Source organism: Heloderma suspectum, chromosome 1 (assembly GCF_057233095.1).
Source record: "Heloderma suspectum isolate Gila_16-S chromosome 1, 16-S_ref, whole genome shotgun sequence".
Lineage (NCBI taxonomy): Eukaryota > Metazoa > Chordata > Lepidosauria > Squamata > Helodermatidae > Heloderma > Heloderma suspectum.
Window position 1 is genome coordinate 308,043,936 of NC_139458.1, and position 15,412 is coordinate 308,059,347.

A 15,412-nucleotide genomic window follows, 5' to 3' on the forward strand; every position below is an offset into this window, starting at 1 on the left:
GGATTAAAACTCTGGGCTGTTTGTCCCTCAACAATCTAGAGTTCCAGGTTCGGATGTCACAGTAAATAAGCCAGGAACAGGGCAGTCCTAGATTGTTAGAGCAAATGGATGCAAGTGGAAGCGGTGAGCAGATGGGAGGCAGTGCACTTGCTCATTTCTTTGGAGTCCTGACAACTCATGGTTTAAACACATGGGCTGTCATTATGTGTGAACCGGGCCAACGTATGGAGGCTTGCTAAATGTGTAAAAAAGAATCAAAATGCCACTGGGTACATACAAGTCCTTAACCATGTTTGAAGTCATTGTTTGGATTGTGGACTTTGTTCTCTTAAAACAAAAAGGAGGTAGTGGGAGAATGTCAATTCATGATGTGTTCTTTTTTCAAAGTTAAATTCTGATTGTGGCTTAAGCTATAATGTTCACATTATTTCTTCCAAAACATGGAGCAGGGTTGCCATTTTGCAATCTCAGCACGTTCATTTAAATCTCTCACTGCAGCAGAAGCGAAGGCAGCTGCCCAGTCCTATCATCTGCCTGTTCTCTCACTTGCTGTGTAGTGCACCAGGAATCTTGCTCACAATGGCAGATCAAAGAGAGGGGCACACCAGAGGACCTAGGAGGGGTTAGATGGGAGGAGCTGTACCTTCTCACCCACTGCATCAGGATTTAATTGAATATACCTAGCGACTGGGTTGCAAGGTGACAACCCTTAGGTGGACAGGAGCCAATTCCACACTTGATTAAATAACATAACCAGACCCATTTGGCTTAATGAATCTTTATCCTCAATTAGCACATATGGCCTTGATAAACTTGCTTACCATACCCTTCTTGTTCTTCAACCCTCAAAATAAAGAAATTACAGGATTTTATGATTGCAAGATTACAAGATGCAGGGTGATCAAGCACTCGACTAGTGATGGTGGCATCAGTTTAGACTTCCCATTTTTAATGTGGAAGCTGGAACTATTCGAAAGAATGCACTGTTTAGCCAGCATCACCTCTTGAGTTTGGTGCATGATGGAGACCTGGGAAATGACTGCTTCTTGCTAACGGTCCAAGATGAGAGAAGAACAAAAACATTCTAAAAACTGAAAAGTTTCTACACTGCTCCTATTGCATTAACACCAAAAGGTCTTATACTTTAGCAGCCACTTAATCACTTTTGGTAGGGTAGCCATCACACAAGGGACATGCAAAGAGCCAGAGTTCATTGCATTTTGCTTTATGTTTAGTGCTGCTGACTATTCATGTAGCTGCTCTTACCTTTCCCAAACTCAATGTTCACCCAAATAAAAAGGATACTGAACAGATGCTGGAAGAGCAGCAGGTACGTCTACACATTCAGCACACACCAATAAGGAAACACTCAGAAGTTGTCATATTATGGGATAATTAAAAAAAAGAAGTTTTTCTGTGCATCATTGTCAATTTGAAGTCCCAGTGAATCATGATGTCCCTTGACGTTTTTGTTGCTGATTTCGGATGACCTCCAACTGTTTTTTGCATTGCTGGTAGTATGTGGAAAGACTTTTATTTTCATCTAAAAGCTTTTTATGCTCTTGTACCAGACGTGATGTATTTTGCTGGTCTTTTTCATCCTGGTCCAGTTCTGCTATTAGTTCTTGCCTAAATCAATATAAGTTAGAATGAGAATCTAGAGAGAAAAATCATGATATACATGCTTATCTATAGCTAGTGCTGTTCATTTAAAAAAATTATTGTCAAAAAACTTATCGGATGCGTCATACAGAGCCTGATCACACAATCCCTGTAAGGTGGAAGGGCAAGGTCTCTGTCCATCTGAAAAGTGTCACATGTGACGCAGCATGTCTGCATATACATCTCTGTGTGTACACCTGTCACAGTGATATACGTATACCACATCACCTGTGACAATGGGAATGGGGGGGAGGGGGGAGACAGCGTGAGCCAATCCCGGCTCATTAACACTGAGAAAAGCATATTTACTTCACTGACAAATGTCTGCAGGTACAGAAAGCCCTTAACACCAATCTTTTGAAATAGCACAGTTTAGGTTTCGAGGTTTATGGAATCCAAATTAATCATAGAAGACTTGTCTGAAATTCATGTGTGGATTACTGAAGCTATATGTGAACTTGTCACTGGCTTAGTTTTGATTGTATTAAGACAAGTGGAGTTCTTGTCACTGATGAACAAGTGTAGTGTTCATCAGTCTAGTGTAGACTAATGCACTGCAGGAGACTAATGTTCATAAGCAAAGTGCAACGATCAGTTTGATACTAGGGGGAACTTGGAGAAGGCATGAAGTGCTCGACACTGAAGGCTCCTGTATGGAACTTTAGCCAGGAGGATCTCAGTATCCAATGAATTGTCAGTGACCTGGGCAGAGGTCCACCCAGCAGTCAATGCTCCTTCTGTATCTGCCTCAGTGCTCCCCAAGCTGGAACAATGTCTGGGAATTGTCAAGACACTAGATATCATTCACTAGTTCACCCCAACCACAAGGTTATGCTAATATGCTTAAGAGCCTTTGACCTTTGCATAATTGCAATGCTGCTATCTATGCACACCTGAAAGGATAAACAATTATTACCGAATTCAAGTGGAATCTTATTGGGGCCTAGCTAAATGTGTATGGCAAACCTGGGTTTGCCACTGAAAGCACCCACCATGCTGCATTCTCCCCCCATCTCCTCTTTATGTAGTTTCACATACCTGTAATGTGACATCACATCACGCATTTCCCTGCTCCTTGCAGCAGCCAATGATATGAAACAGGAGTGGGGAAACACATGATAGGACATGATACGTGAATGTAACTACATGTTTCAGGGAGCGAGAGGAGAAGAAAGAGTTGCCAAAGCGTTGCCCTATAGTAGTAAATGAATTTCCTAACCTTCATGTGTTGAAAGAGGCGATGCAGCAATTGGATTGCTTGCAAGTAAATAGTTCTCATTGCTTTTTCATAAGTAGGTCCCCAAGGAGTATGTTGGGGAGCTAGACTTTGTAAAAGACGTGCAAGCACTGTCCAGTAAATAACGGGATTCTTTGGGGCCCAGGAAGAAACTTTGAGAAATAATTTGCTGCAAGTCTGCTTGGGATATTTTTCATCTAAAATTAGAGGCCAAAAGCGTTTTGAATGCTTACCTCATCAATTAAATGAAATGACAGTTGTGAAAAAAATGGTCTAAGTGACTCTCGCCTCTGCTATTTTAGCAAGAGTCTGTCTCAACATAGAACATGAGCTATTTTGAGAATGGTGTAAAAATGACAAAACCTAAACAATCGTTGACATTGTGAACCAGAATAATCTTATAGTATATATTTAGCTAGGTCCTTTTTGGCTAAATTTTCAAGTTGGAACAGACATGGTAAAAGCAGTGATTTGCTCACTGTTTTAACAGGAAAAACCCTGTATTTTATGTAGTTGTGTTCAACGCCATGGAACAGTTATTGTATGTTATTGTGTAAAATAGGTGTATCCCATTAGTTTCAGTCACAACTTTGCCACAAATAATGGCCTCACCACATTGTATTTACCACTACAGGGCAACACTTTGGCAACTCTTTCCACAGGACTGCTGAGTAAACAGCTCCTGACTGGCATGCAGAGAAAGGGGTGTGGTAGTGACATGGCCAAAGCACCAAAGGTTTGCTCACCGATTTGAGAATGGGAAGACTATGCTGCCTGCCCTATCACATCAAGGGTTCTCTACTCAGAAGCAGGAACTGCTGCCAGTTCCAGCTACACTGAGCTATCACGGCACGCCAGGACATTGGTGAGGCATTTGGGAAAAGGAAGACAGAGCACATGTAACTGGTTTGAGATAGTCTGTCAAAGAGTGACTTAACTCATGGTACCAGTATGTCCGGAGTTATACTCTGGGAATTCCCAGAAAATAATACCTTGGACATGACATAAAGACTGAATTTGGACAATCAGCGGGGGAAACAACGCAGTTTCAGTTGTTTCCTCTGTCCCGCTCCTGGGATTACCCTAATTACCGGCACCGCAGTTTGCAGTGTCATCCGGACCCGGTGCATGGCACAGGCGTACTTCATTTTCACCCACTCTACAACCCACATCTTGCAGGATGGGTTGTGGGGTGGGTGAAAATGCACTACGCCTGCGCCGTGTTCGGAGAATACGGCAACCCGCAATGCAGCGCAGGTAATTAGGGTAATCCTGGTTGTGTGACTGGTGCGCATGGGGGCAACAACCAAAGAAACAACAGTCAAAGTTTCTTGCTCACTGGGAACTGCAAACTCCTGGTGTTCAAAAGGAACATGCAGGATCCTCCAGATTGCTTACTCCATAGCAAATAGGTGAAGTGCTTATGACTATCAGCATGATCTGTCATTCCAAGCAGTTCGAGGGGAAGATGATTCAAATGTGGTAGATTATGTAAAATAGGTCACTATATCTTTACATGCTTGTTTACCTTTTGTTTCTATAAATACAGATCGATACATCTAGGGCAGGGGTGGACAACTTGTGGCCCTCCAGAAGTTCTGGCCTACAACTCCCATCAGCCTTAGCCAGCATAGCCAATGGTGGGGGATGATTTATTTATTTATTTATTATTATTTAATTTATTAATCGCCCATCTGGCTGGTCACCCAGCCACTCTGGGCGATGTACAACATACAATAAAACAATAAAATTCTACAATAAAAACATTTTCTAAAATACCCTAACCCACCCCAAATGCCTGCTTGAACAGCCACATTTTTAATGCACGACGGAAGCTCATTAAAGAGGGGGCATGACAGAGTTCCCTAGGGAGGGAGTTCCACAGAGTGGGGGCCACTACAGAAAAGGCCCTCTCCCTCGTCCCCACCAGTCTAGCTGTCCTGCTGATGGGACAGAGAGAAGGCCATCCGAGGCTGATCTTGTTAAGCAGCCTGTCTGGTGCTGCTGGAGGCGCTCCTTAAGATAGGCTGGGCCGGAACCATATAGGGTTTTAAAGGTCAAAACCAACACCTTGAATTTGGCCCGGAAAACAACTGGTAACCAGTGCAACTCCTTCAGCACTGGAGTGATGTGATCTCGCCGGCGGCTGCCTTTAATCAGGCGAGCCGCCGCATTCTGTACCAGCTGCACCTTGATGACAGTTGCTCATCAACTCATGATGAGAGTTGTAGGCCAAAATATCTGGAGGGCCATGACCCTGATCTAGAAAGACTCAATTTTTGCTCCAGTATGATAATTCAAGTTAATTATAGGTGGAACTATGGCTAGAAATAGGCGAATACTCTCATTATAGAATCAGTGTTGACTGCCAATTCATTATGAAGCTATCATACTTTATTGGAGTAAAAATTATCCACCCACGGTAACAGAACACATTTTTTAAAAACTTACTTTCTCTGCAACAGCAGTGCAATTTCTGTCTGAACTTTCATATATTCTTGTGCCATTTTACAGTGCTGCTCAAACACAGCCATAGATTCTTTTGAGTTTGGACATGGTGCTAGAGGCTGAAAATAAAGTCAGATGTGTTAACAACTAATCAACTGATATTTCAATCTATAAGTATGCCAAATCCTTTCTACAATATATTCCAGCCCTTAGAAGCAAGAGAAATAAACTATATTAAAAAATATAGCACAGCAATTCAAACTTGAAATTTGCCTTTACTATTGAAAGAATTTTTGTCCCAAGCAATGAATATCAGAGTATTATTTGATAATCTGCAGAAATACATGAAATATAAGTATGCAGCCAACTGAACCTGTCATCCTTGAGGGAAGTGTTTCAGATGGGCAGCTCAGGATCTCGGTGCTGTCCCACGGGTGAGGGACCATGTAAGTGCCAATGCACTGATAGATGCTCCCTTCATTTATGCTGAGTCCAGCATAAGAGACCAATGCTGGGAAGATGTTCCTCTGTAGCAGTGCTAGAGTACTGCAATTTGACCTTTTGAGCTGCTGTGTCAGAACAGCAATTAATTGCATCAGCTCACTCAATTCAGTCAAAGACCAGGGACTACATTTTTCTACTGCTTGCTTCTGTGTCAAACAAGGTAAGCCAACTGAGTGCTTTATTTTTTAAACACACCCATGCTATCTGACCTGAATTAGGCTTGTATCATACATACAAACCAACATAATTATTCATGGATAGGGCCAAAATATGTGTATTAAAGATGTATAAGGAAATCATACAATTACTTACCTGCAACTGGTGATCTAATGTAAGGTATGCCATTGGGATGGAGTTATCAGACCCATTGGTATCTGTTGGAAAAACACATATATATATTTGGAGTTTTAGGTGTTCAAAGTGATCTCAAAGCATGTTGCATCTTTCCAAGGTCCCACTTAGATGTTGATTTCATTAGGAAATGATGAACACCAGTTTCATATGACTGAGTATCACATGACATTTGCTTATATCTCACTGCATGATGGCTCCATTCACAGCTAGTTGTCTATACTAGCCACTCATGCAGTGAAATATTTACCAAGCAGTTGAAACCACACAGAACTGTACAATTTCCAGAGGTACCTGCATAGGTGAGCCAATTAACACATAGTAGTTGAAGTGTAGTAAGGTCAGATTCATGATTCGAATGGCATCTATTTCATTTAATTTCTATACCACACCTTCAACACCTAAATGTTCTCAGGCAGGCTCTTAATATAGATATAGTTTCCATGTGATATTTTTTTAAAATGTTTGCTACATTTTGAAATATAAATCTGTGTACTTCCAGACTCTCCCCCAGCTGGATACAGGCCAAGAAGAGACCTGCTCAAGTTGCAGAACTACATCAGAAGCCTACAGATCACTCTCTTCATTCTAGCATTCAATATTAAAAAGGATCACTGTGCTGTGCTTGGTCTTCTGAAACCACCCAGTGGAGAAAAAAATACAGTATAATGACAGAAAAACTGCAGTCAAAATCTGCCTAAAAGGGATCAAGGCAAAAGGGAGAACCTTTCTTTCTTTCTTTCTTTATTGCATTTATATCCCACCTTTTTTCCTCTTGCAAGGAACCCAAGGCGGCTTACATTCTCCTCCTCCTCCTCTCCGTTTTATCCTCACAACTACAACCCTGTGAGGTAGGTTGGGCTGAGAGTCTGTGACTGGCCCAAAGTCACCCAGAGAGCTTCCATGGCTGAGTGGGGACTAGAACCCAGATCTCCCGGCTCCCAGTCTGTCACTCTCACCACTACGCTACACTGGCTCTATCCTAAAGATGTGTTGACTGAAAAGGATAGAATGTATAAAGGAAATGTGTAAAGCAATACATATTTTTTTTAATTGCATGTATGTGTTATAGCAAGGCATTTTTTAAACAAACGCGCAAACCTCTGAATGTGCACGTGTGAAATTCACGTGCTGGGCATAAGTGGGGCCTTAGCTGGGTTATGATGAGCACAGACCTACATATCTGCAGAGGCTTCTTTGTTCTCTTAAGTCAAGGCGTGCTTTGTGCAGGCAGTGAAGATTCCCTTCATGAAAATGAAGCATTCTTCACAAAATGTTCCAATTCCTTTAGATGCTGAGCTGTGTGTGGTGTGTGTACCAGAGTTGCTAAATATACCTTCTCCTACCAGCTGCCCCTGCACTAGCTTCTTCAGATAAAGAAAAGGGTCTGGAGAAGGAACTTGCCTGAAGTCAGACCAACATAGAACAGAAAGAGAGCCTTTTCATCCCTCCCATATGAACTTTTGCCCCAAGAAACTTGATAGGCCTGCCTTATTAGAAAAATGGGAAAGCATTTTTATTCCAGAAGGTGTGGATGGAACAATATCGGACAAGTCCGGATTTTAAGATTCTGAGCCTATCTGCTGTTATGTTCTCTTTAGGATTCCGATTTGAACTATTAATGGTTGATACTTTGTTTTGTAGCTTTCATTGTTTTATGCCATGTTGGAAGCTGCCCTGAGGGCTCTGTGGGGCCATGTGGCAGGATATAGATCTCTGAAATAAAATCACAACTGTGTGCTTTTGGGCCAAGTGTGTATGTCCATGTTTAGAGGTGTTCTGTGACAAACTGTGCACCACTGATGTAAGTTGTTTCCCGAGACTAGCTTCTTCCTATGATAAGTTCTTTAATCACATTTACAAAGCATTTGTTATTGGGCATTTATTATCACCATAATTATAGGGGGGAAAGCAGCAAAAGTAGGTGCACTGAAAGAAGGGACACACACACTCTATCTATCTATCTATCTATCTATCTATCTATCTATCTATCTATCTATCTCCCAGTTAGCAATGTGATCTTCTGGGTTTTAAAGTGTTGAACTGACACTTCTCCTCCATCTTTTCAACACTTCCCTGAGTCTCCAGCTACTCCAGAAAGGGGAGATGTTAGCTCTCCCACCTTTATGTGGCTCCTTTTCAGAGCACTTAACTGCTGCAGTTACTGTGGTTCCATGACAGTTCTACCCCCTCCCCTGGAAATGTGTGCGAATTTAATGGCTCGGAAGTACATGGAAGGGAATTCTGCCTAAATTTAAGGGCTGGGAAGTAAATGGAGCAGAAATTTGCACACCTACAATAACTGCTCTGCTAGTGCAGGTGCGCAACTTTCCCCTCCATTTACTTCCCAGCCATTAAATTTGCATATATTCCCAATCCAAAAAATGATGCAAATATTCCCAACAGTTAAAAAAACCCCTTAGAAGTGGCAGAATGGGCAAGAGCAAATGGAGCACCAGAGGTATTTACACCTGCTCCACCATGGGGTCCCATTCACTCCATCTCATTGAGCTGCCTTCTCAGGGTTTTTTTAGAACTATCGGGGAACTGCAGTAACCACCGCAGTAAGTGCTCCAAAAAGGAGCTGTGAAAAGTGGGGTGGAGTAAAGATCTCCCCTTCCTGGAGTAGCTGGAGATTTGGGGAAGCGTTGAAAAGGTGAAGGACAATGAGAATTGTCAGTTCAACACTTAAAACCCAGAAGATCACACTGCTAACTGAGAGATATTGCCCTCCTGCCTCTTGGTGCACCTACTTTTGCTGCCCCCCCCCCTTTACCAGTGCTTTTCAACTGACAACTTGGCAACTGGACCCTAGCAACTGTGTGTAAATTAGACAACACACAGTCTTGCCTTGCCTTGTCAATGTCCATATTATATTGCCTACTGCACTTTGGTGCTCCCCTTGAGAGCTGAAACATACAAGGACATTGCTGCACACATTGGAAAGCTATAAGAGTGCGCTTGTGCACTTGCGAAAGACCGACAAAACAATAAACAACAAAAAAAATTACAACCCCACTTGTGCAAATTTCTGGGGCCGGAACAAAAAGAAGAGACAAACCAGTGACAATTGCTCCAAAGTGCCTCTTGCCCATTGGTGGAGGGGCTGTCACTGGTGGTGGCATAGGCGAGATTGCAAAGAACGGCAGGAGTTTTTGCTCCTCTTGCTGAGCACCTCGCTAGCCAATTCCCGCAACCCACAATGAAATGGCTCTGCTGGGTTTGGATGAAATGCCAACCCATTGTGGGTTGAACAACTCCTAGAACAAGCCATGGGCTGTTGCCCCCAAGTAAGCCACCCTGCGGGAAGCGGCCTCAGTTCGGATGACAGGACAAACCATTGTGGCTAGTTACCCATGATGGGTTATCATGTCATGCGAACCCAGTCACAGAGTCCTTGCTGCTGCTGCTGTCTTTAAATTCTGCTTCAATGTGTTAGGCAAGCATGCAAGAGTCAACAAAGGAGGTGCAACTACTGCAATAGCGGACTCAACTGCACCATGGCAGCAGCCTAATAATACTTACCTTGTTGACTCCAAACCTGATATTTAAAATTATAATTTCAGATACATGCAAGGCTTGTTAAAGTAAATAACAAAACTAACCCAATACATTTCAAAATGTTAGATTATTAAAAAATAGAGTCCAATATCAACAGGAACTTTACCTGTAGAGTCATCAGGTGTCCATGGAAGACTACGAGCTGGTTTTTCAGAGGTTGGTCCCGGGGTAGTGATCATTCTCATACTAGGACTAGATGATCTACTGCTGTTTCTGCTTTCCTGTATCAACACATTTTTTAAAAAATGAATGGTTATCACTAAAAACAGTTTTCATGATGACACTGCTAAAATTATTAGAATTGCCATGTATCTCTGGAAGCTAACTTGCAGCTCAATTTGCCTCTCATGGTTACTTGAGATGTCTGACTTCCCACAAAAAAATCAAATTAGTGAAACATTTGGGATGCATTTCTTCCAGGCCCTCTGCTATATGCTTTATCAGAGCCCAGGAACTATTTACCCAAGGAGAACATATACTTCTGCAGCAGGTCAGAATGGAGGAGATCTAAATTAGCAATGTGCCTTCACCAACCCACCCAGTTGGCACTTCTTCCACTGCAAAGAGCTGGATCTGGCTCACTTTCCCTGCACCAACTATTTAGTTAAAAAAATGCACACCAGGACTAAAGACACGAATAATATTATGTCTACATTGGTCCTCAAGAGTTTGGTTCTACCCATGATGTAACATCATGTAAATAAAAAAAAAAGACCCGGTGGAAAAATAACAAGCACTAGTAATCACCCAAATGAACATGGAATGACATATTGGGTAAAATGAGAGGTATCCTGGGGCAAGATTGCATGAGACAATTAGTTAAGCAAAGTCATCAGTCCCTACATCAGCCATTCTGATTGGCACACCTCCATTCCTAACTGACCCTTTCTTCCTGGAAAAAGGGTTGTTTGCAAGTTGCTCCTGGCTCCTGCCAGGGGACTCAAACTGTTGTCTTGAGGGAGCCATCGAGTTTTTGGCTGTAAGTGTCAGTAGCTGCTTGCCTTCCCACTGGTCTATGAGATGCTATGATCATAGAGTCACTATGGGCTATTTCCCCAATATGCCTACCTGCACACTGTATCCATGGAAAAGCGTTCCATGACAATTTCATGGTGTTCCTGCCATTGCATATTGATTGGTGTCTTCCATGCATGGGTAATGTGGAGCCATTAGTGGTCAGAGCCATGATTGGTAGGCCTTACTGTTGCCATGGGAGTGGCTGTCAGTGTTGCTATGCCAACTCTGGTCCCTATTGCAATTACAGTGCTTCCTACTTTGCTGCTGGAAGCACATAGGACTGTGACTATTTTAAATCAGTGCAGTGCTGGCATAGACGGATCATAGCAGCAGATAGTTAGCATTTGAAGTGAGTCTACTCTTACCTACTCTAAATTAAGATATATAGAGAATTTCTTGAAGGACAAATACCATCACACTCTTTGCACTGGGATGTTGTGTGTGTGTTTCTCTTGCTTCAGTGGAGAAGACTCTGATTTAAGCCCTGTCCACATTGATCTTAAATGTGTGCTGGACAAACCACTCTGAATTATGAAGGCCATGTTCAAAGTTTTACAAAAACTCAGGAAGCATGCACGCTGTCACTATTATTTAGATGTCAACATTAATCATGCCTTAAACACTGTCATTTAAAGACCGTTATCCAACAATATTGTTAGACATATGGGTCAACGTTGTTACTACACAGAGACACAACACATAATAGTTCTCCCCCTTTCCATCCAATGCTTTCACCATGAACCACCAACTGCATGCTGATGAGGTACTATGGCTTTGGTATGCACACATGTAGTTGCCTGAAATACCAGCTCGTAAAACCAGGTGAAATCCTGGGTAAGTCTGAGCATCTATATATATCTCAGCAGTTGTGTTTTGCCTAACCACACCTTTAGGAGTAGCTTTAAAATTCACATCAATGTTGAAAAGTTTAGCCGTAAAAGAATGAAGTAAGTTAACCAAAGCTCCAATCCTATACATGCTTACCTACGTGTAACAAATGTAGAACTGCGCCATACATTTTATAAATAAAGACTTGTATGGGTGAGTGATTTTTCTCAAACTTAACTAAGTCAAAGTATCACATAGCGTAGCTGGGTAGTTTAATTTAAAATTTTAACACACACCGTTACATGTACAGTTAACATTTCATTAATATTTCCAATACATAAAATTAATAAAACTTGCAGTTTATTTTTACACATGGTTCACTTGGAGCCATTTCCTACTTACTTCAGTGGACTTACCCCCAAGTAAGCGATCATCAGATTGTAGTCTTGGTAAACCATTATTAAGCCTTGCCAAAATGAAAGCATTTCATTTGAAATGCTTTCATTTTGGCTTCGTTCATGAAAGAGCTTTGGCTATTGGGCGGCATAGAAATGAATGAATAAATAAATAAATAAAGCAAAAGAAGAGACTATAGCAAACAATGATACATAATATTGAGATTTTTCTTACTAATTTAAGAGGTGTTAATGCAATTCAGAGCTATGGAGGAAGATATTCACAGGTGTACATCACACTACCACAATTTTTATTGTTCCAAGTACTTGGATTAGAAACACTTTTCAATGTCAATTTTGCGATACCCCATTTGAGAGGAGTCGTTCACCCGTACAAGCCTTTTATTTATAAAAATCAGACTGTTATTTAATGAACCAGCTATGAGGGTCTAAAAAGTATTTTTTTACCTGGTTGGAATCTGTTCCAGCAACACTAAGGTCTTGAATGGATCTGCGCCTCTGCTGTCCATTGCCTGCTGGTGAAGGAGGAAGAAAAGCTGAAATGCACTTAAACAAAATAAGAAGGGTGCGACTGTTGCAAAGAGCTTGGAATTTGTACAGATCCAGCGAACAAGAGAGAAAGAGTGTGTTTGTATATGAGGAGGAGGGGGGAGAGCAGAGAGACAGCTGCAAAGTTTTAAGCAAAAAACACACACATGCACACTGGCATGTCAACAGAAAGCATATCCTAATACAATAACCACTCCTCTCCCATTAATAGCTTCTGCACTTTCCTTCACCATCTTCTGTCACATGTGCTTTAACAGACTTAGTGCTGGGGGGCTGGCACTGATGACGACATCTATTTCAAGGAGGTTACATTACGGGGATTTCTAGAGTAAGGCTGCTAAGATAAGATTCTGCTAGCTATCTCACTTTTTTGGATTAGTCTACAAACTGAGCAATCGACAGAAAGTGGTCTTTGTGCCCTATCTCTCTCAGGAAATGCCAATCCCAATTTCTATTCTAGTTATAATGCTACTAATTTTTGTTGCTGTTGAGAATTAGTTATACTTAGTCATCCCATTTTTGGAAAGAAGCAGCACTTCAAACCTTCCTCTAAGTGTAAAAAAACCCCAATTTTCCTCTGGCTAGAGCACCAAATGCTACCAAACTTGTTAAAATGATATGCCATTGATGGCTATATAAAAATAAAACCTATCATTGAAGTCTGCAAGCCAATCAAGGTACATTTTACAAAAGACGACATTTTTGGTATGCATAATTTTCTACAAGCATTTTGGCATTATAGTGGTCACTGTTTTTACTGCTCTTGAGATGAGAGATCAGCTGTCCAAAAGGAAACACTAACACATTGCGATTAGCAGCTGACACAATACTTGGGATTCTTCGTCTTTGAAGGTTGCATTACATAACTTAAAACACACACACCAGAGTAATGGTAACACTTACAGCAAGCACTTCAATGATAAGCACATGCATAAACATCCAGTGTCCCTCAGTTCATCATTCAGTGTTTTACATCATGCAGCCTGCTTTTAATAAGAGGTCTCAAATCCTACTCAACCTTTTTCAAAGTTGAATAAAAGTCACCTAGGAACATTTCAATGTAGGATGTTTCTAATTTGCACATAAATTAAATTGGATAAAAGAGAATGGAAATTCCAGCAGTGTATAACGTAAGAATGAACTTATTTTTCTGAATACTGTCTTGCTTAACATCTTGGGTTGTATGTGATGGTTACATGGCAGAAGGCAGCTCAGACAATCAATCCTTCTCTTCCCTTTCTCCCCCTGTATCCCTGAAAATCCTCTTCAGAGGGTCAGGGGCAACTCCTGAACAGTGGGGACTGTGTGGTATGGGACAGCAGCGTGACCAGGGGGTGGGGGATTGCTTGATGTTGCACCACAGTCTCCACTACTCGAGGCCTCCCACTCCATAGTCTGGAGAGGTCTTTTACAGGTACAGGGGAGCGAAAGGGAAACGAGATTGGTTGCACAAGCTGACTTCTGCTCATGCAACCAGTGGATACAACCTCTTGTCTTTTCCCAAATGTAGTGAGCACTTGGGGCACCTTTTCATTTATTTTTCATGAAGGATTTTGATATATCAAGTTCTTAAAATACAAAAGGGAATAAAATAGTTTTAAGTGTTTTAAAACTTAGTTGAAATTGAAAATGGGATTATGCTCTAAGCCTTGATTTATTTATTTGTTAAGTCTGTATCTTGCCTTTCCACCAAAAGATGCTCAAGGAAGTTGATACTGATGCTGATATTGTGACTTGCCAAGTGGCTTAGAATTTCTGGACCACTTCTGAAAAATACCAGCTGTAAATTATTGTGAGACACATGTGCTCAACTTCCAGATCAACTGCACAAACTTCCAAAGAAGCGCTCAAGCAGTCTCTCATATTAACTAAAAATTCTTACAAATGTACACTAGAAAAAGCAGCCTGGATGTTAAGAAAATCAGCTGTTCAATAATAGATTTACACAGTTGGTCCCTGACTCTAGCAATTCAGCATGGACCTCAAGATGATCCACCCATGACTGATATAACAATTATGTACACATTTCATTCAATAGCTCCATTCTAAAATTAGCCCAGCTGAAATAAACTTGTAAAAAATATCTGGAATACTCATTCTCCTTTCAGATTAGCAACATTTGAGAATCTAAAGAACCCAGCAGATGTATTGCTGAAACATTATATCATGGTTGCCCAAAAGTTAAAATAATCAAGGGTGGGGTAGAATTAAAAATGATTATGCCTATATATCTTATTCAGGAAAGTTGTGCTCAGCAGCATTGTGGACACTGAGCTATTTTAAATGAGAAACCTCCTGATTAGCAGCAAGAGGTTAAAGCAAGCTATTAGACAAATGCGTTTTTACTGCGGTTAACTATTACAGGCATATGGCAAGCAGCTCAAGCACAGCCAAACAAGCAGAATATCAATAAATACTTGTTGCTCCTTAGGAAACACATGCTTCCAGCATTCTAAGCTGTTAGCTCAGCTCACTATACTTTTGGAAGTGATTTCTTAACCGTCTTAATGTTTACTTTAGGAGCTAAAAATAATGCTATTACTACACAAGACAATTTCTTACTACAAAAATGACAAAGATGTCTATTCAAGTTCAAATGAGTGTGTAATTTAGGGGTGAGCGGTGAAGAGAGGCAGCTGCAATAAACAGGTACTGACAGAGGAATGTTTGATTCAGCAGCTTGCTTACAATGCAAGCCACAACATTTAACAATCTACTCCCTGAAAAGTTTATTAAGGTGTTGCAGAGGCTGTAGAATCTGTAGGTCTGGTAGTTTTTGTTGGGGAAGTGGAGCTAGAGTTCACAAAGAGTTGTGTTACAAAGTACACAGAAGCATGAG

General features: G+C 41.2%; 1 protein-coding gene across 6 annotated transcripts in view; it reads right to left on the reverse strand.

Annotated features, from left to right (window-relative positions):
• Positions 1-762: 762 nt before the first annotated feature.
• MAP3K7 (mitogen-activated protein kinase kinase kinase 7) overlaps positions 763-15,412 on the reverse strand; it is a 53,409-nt gene continuing 38,759 nt past the window's right edge. For 3 of the 6 annotated variants that reach the window (XM_084827128.1, XM_084827126.1, XM_084827130.1), the window contains 5 exons: positions 12,472-12,536; positions 9,870-9,984; positions 6,164-6,225; positions 5,351-5,466; positions 763-1,629 (listed from right to left, as the gene is read on the reverse strand). In XM_084827128.1, the coding sequence (XP_084683254.1) occupies positions 1,449-1,629; positions 5,351-5,466; positions 6,164-6,225; positions 9,870-9,984; positions 12,472-12,536 (539 nt within the window). In that variant the 3' untranslated portion in view covers positions 763-1,448. Of the gene's footprint in view, positions 1,630-5,350; positions 5,467-6,163; positions 6,226-9,869; positions 9,985-12,471; positions 12,540-15,412 lie in introns of all 6 variants that reach the window. The other 3 variants (XM_084827127.1, XM_084827125.1, XM_084827129.1) reach the window with 1 other exon arrangement.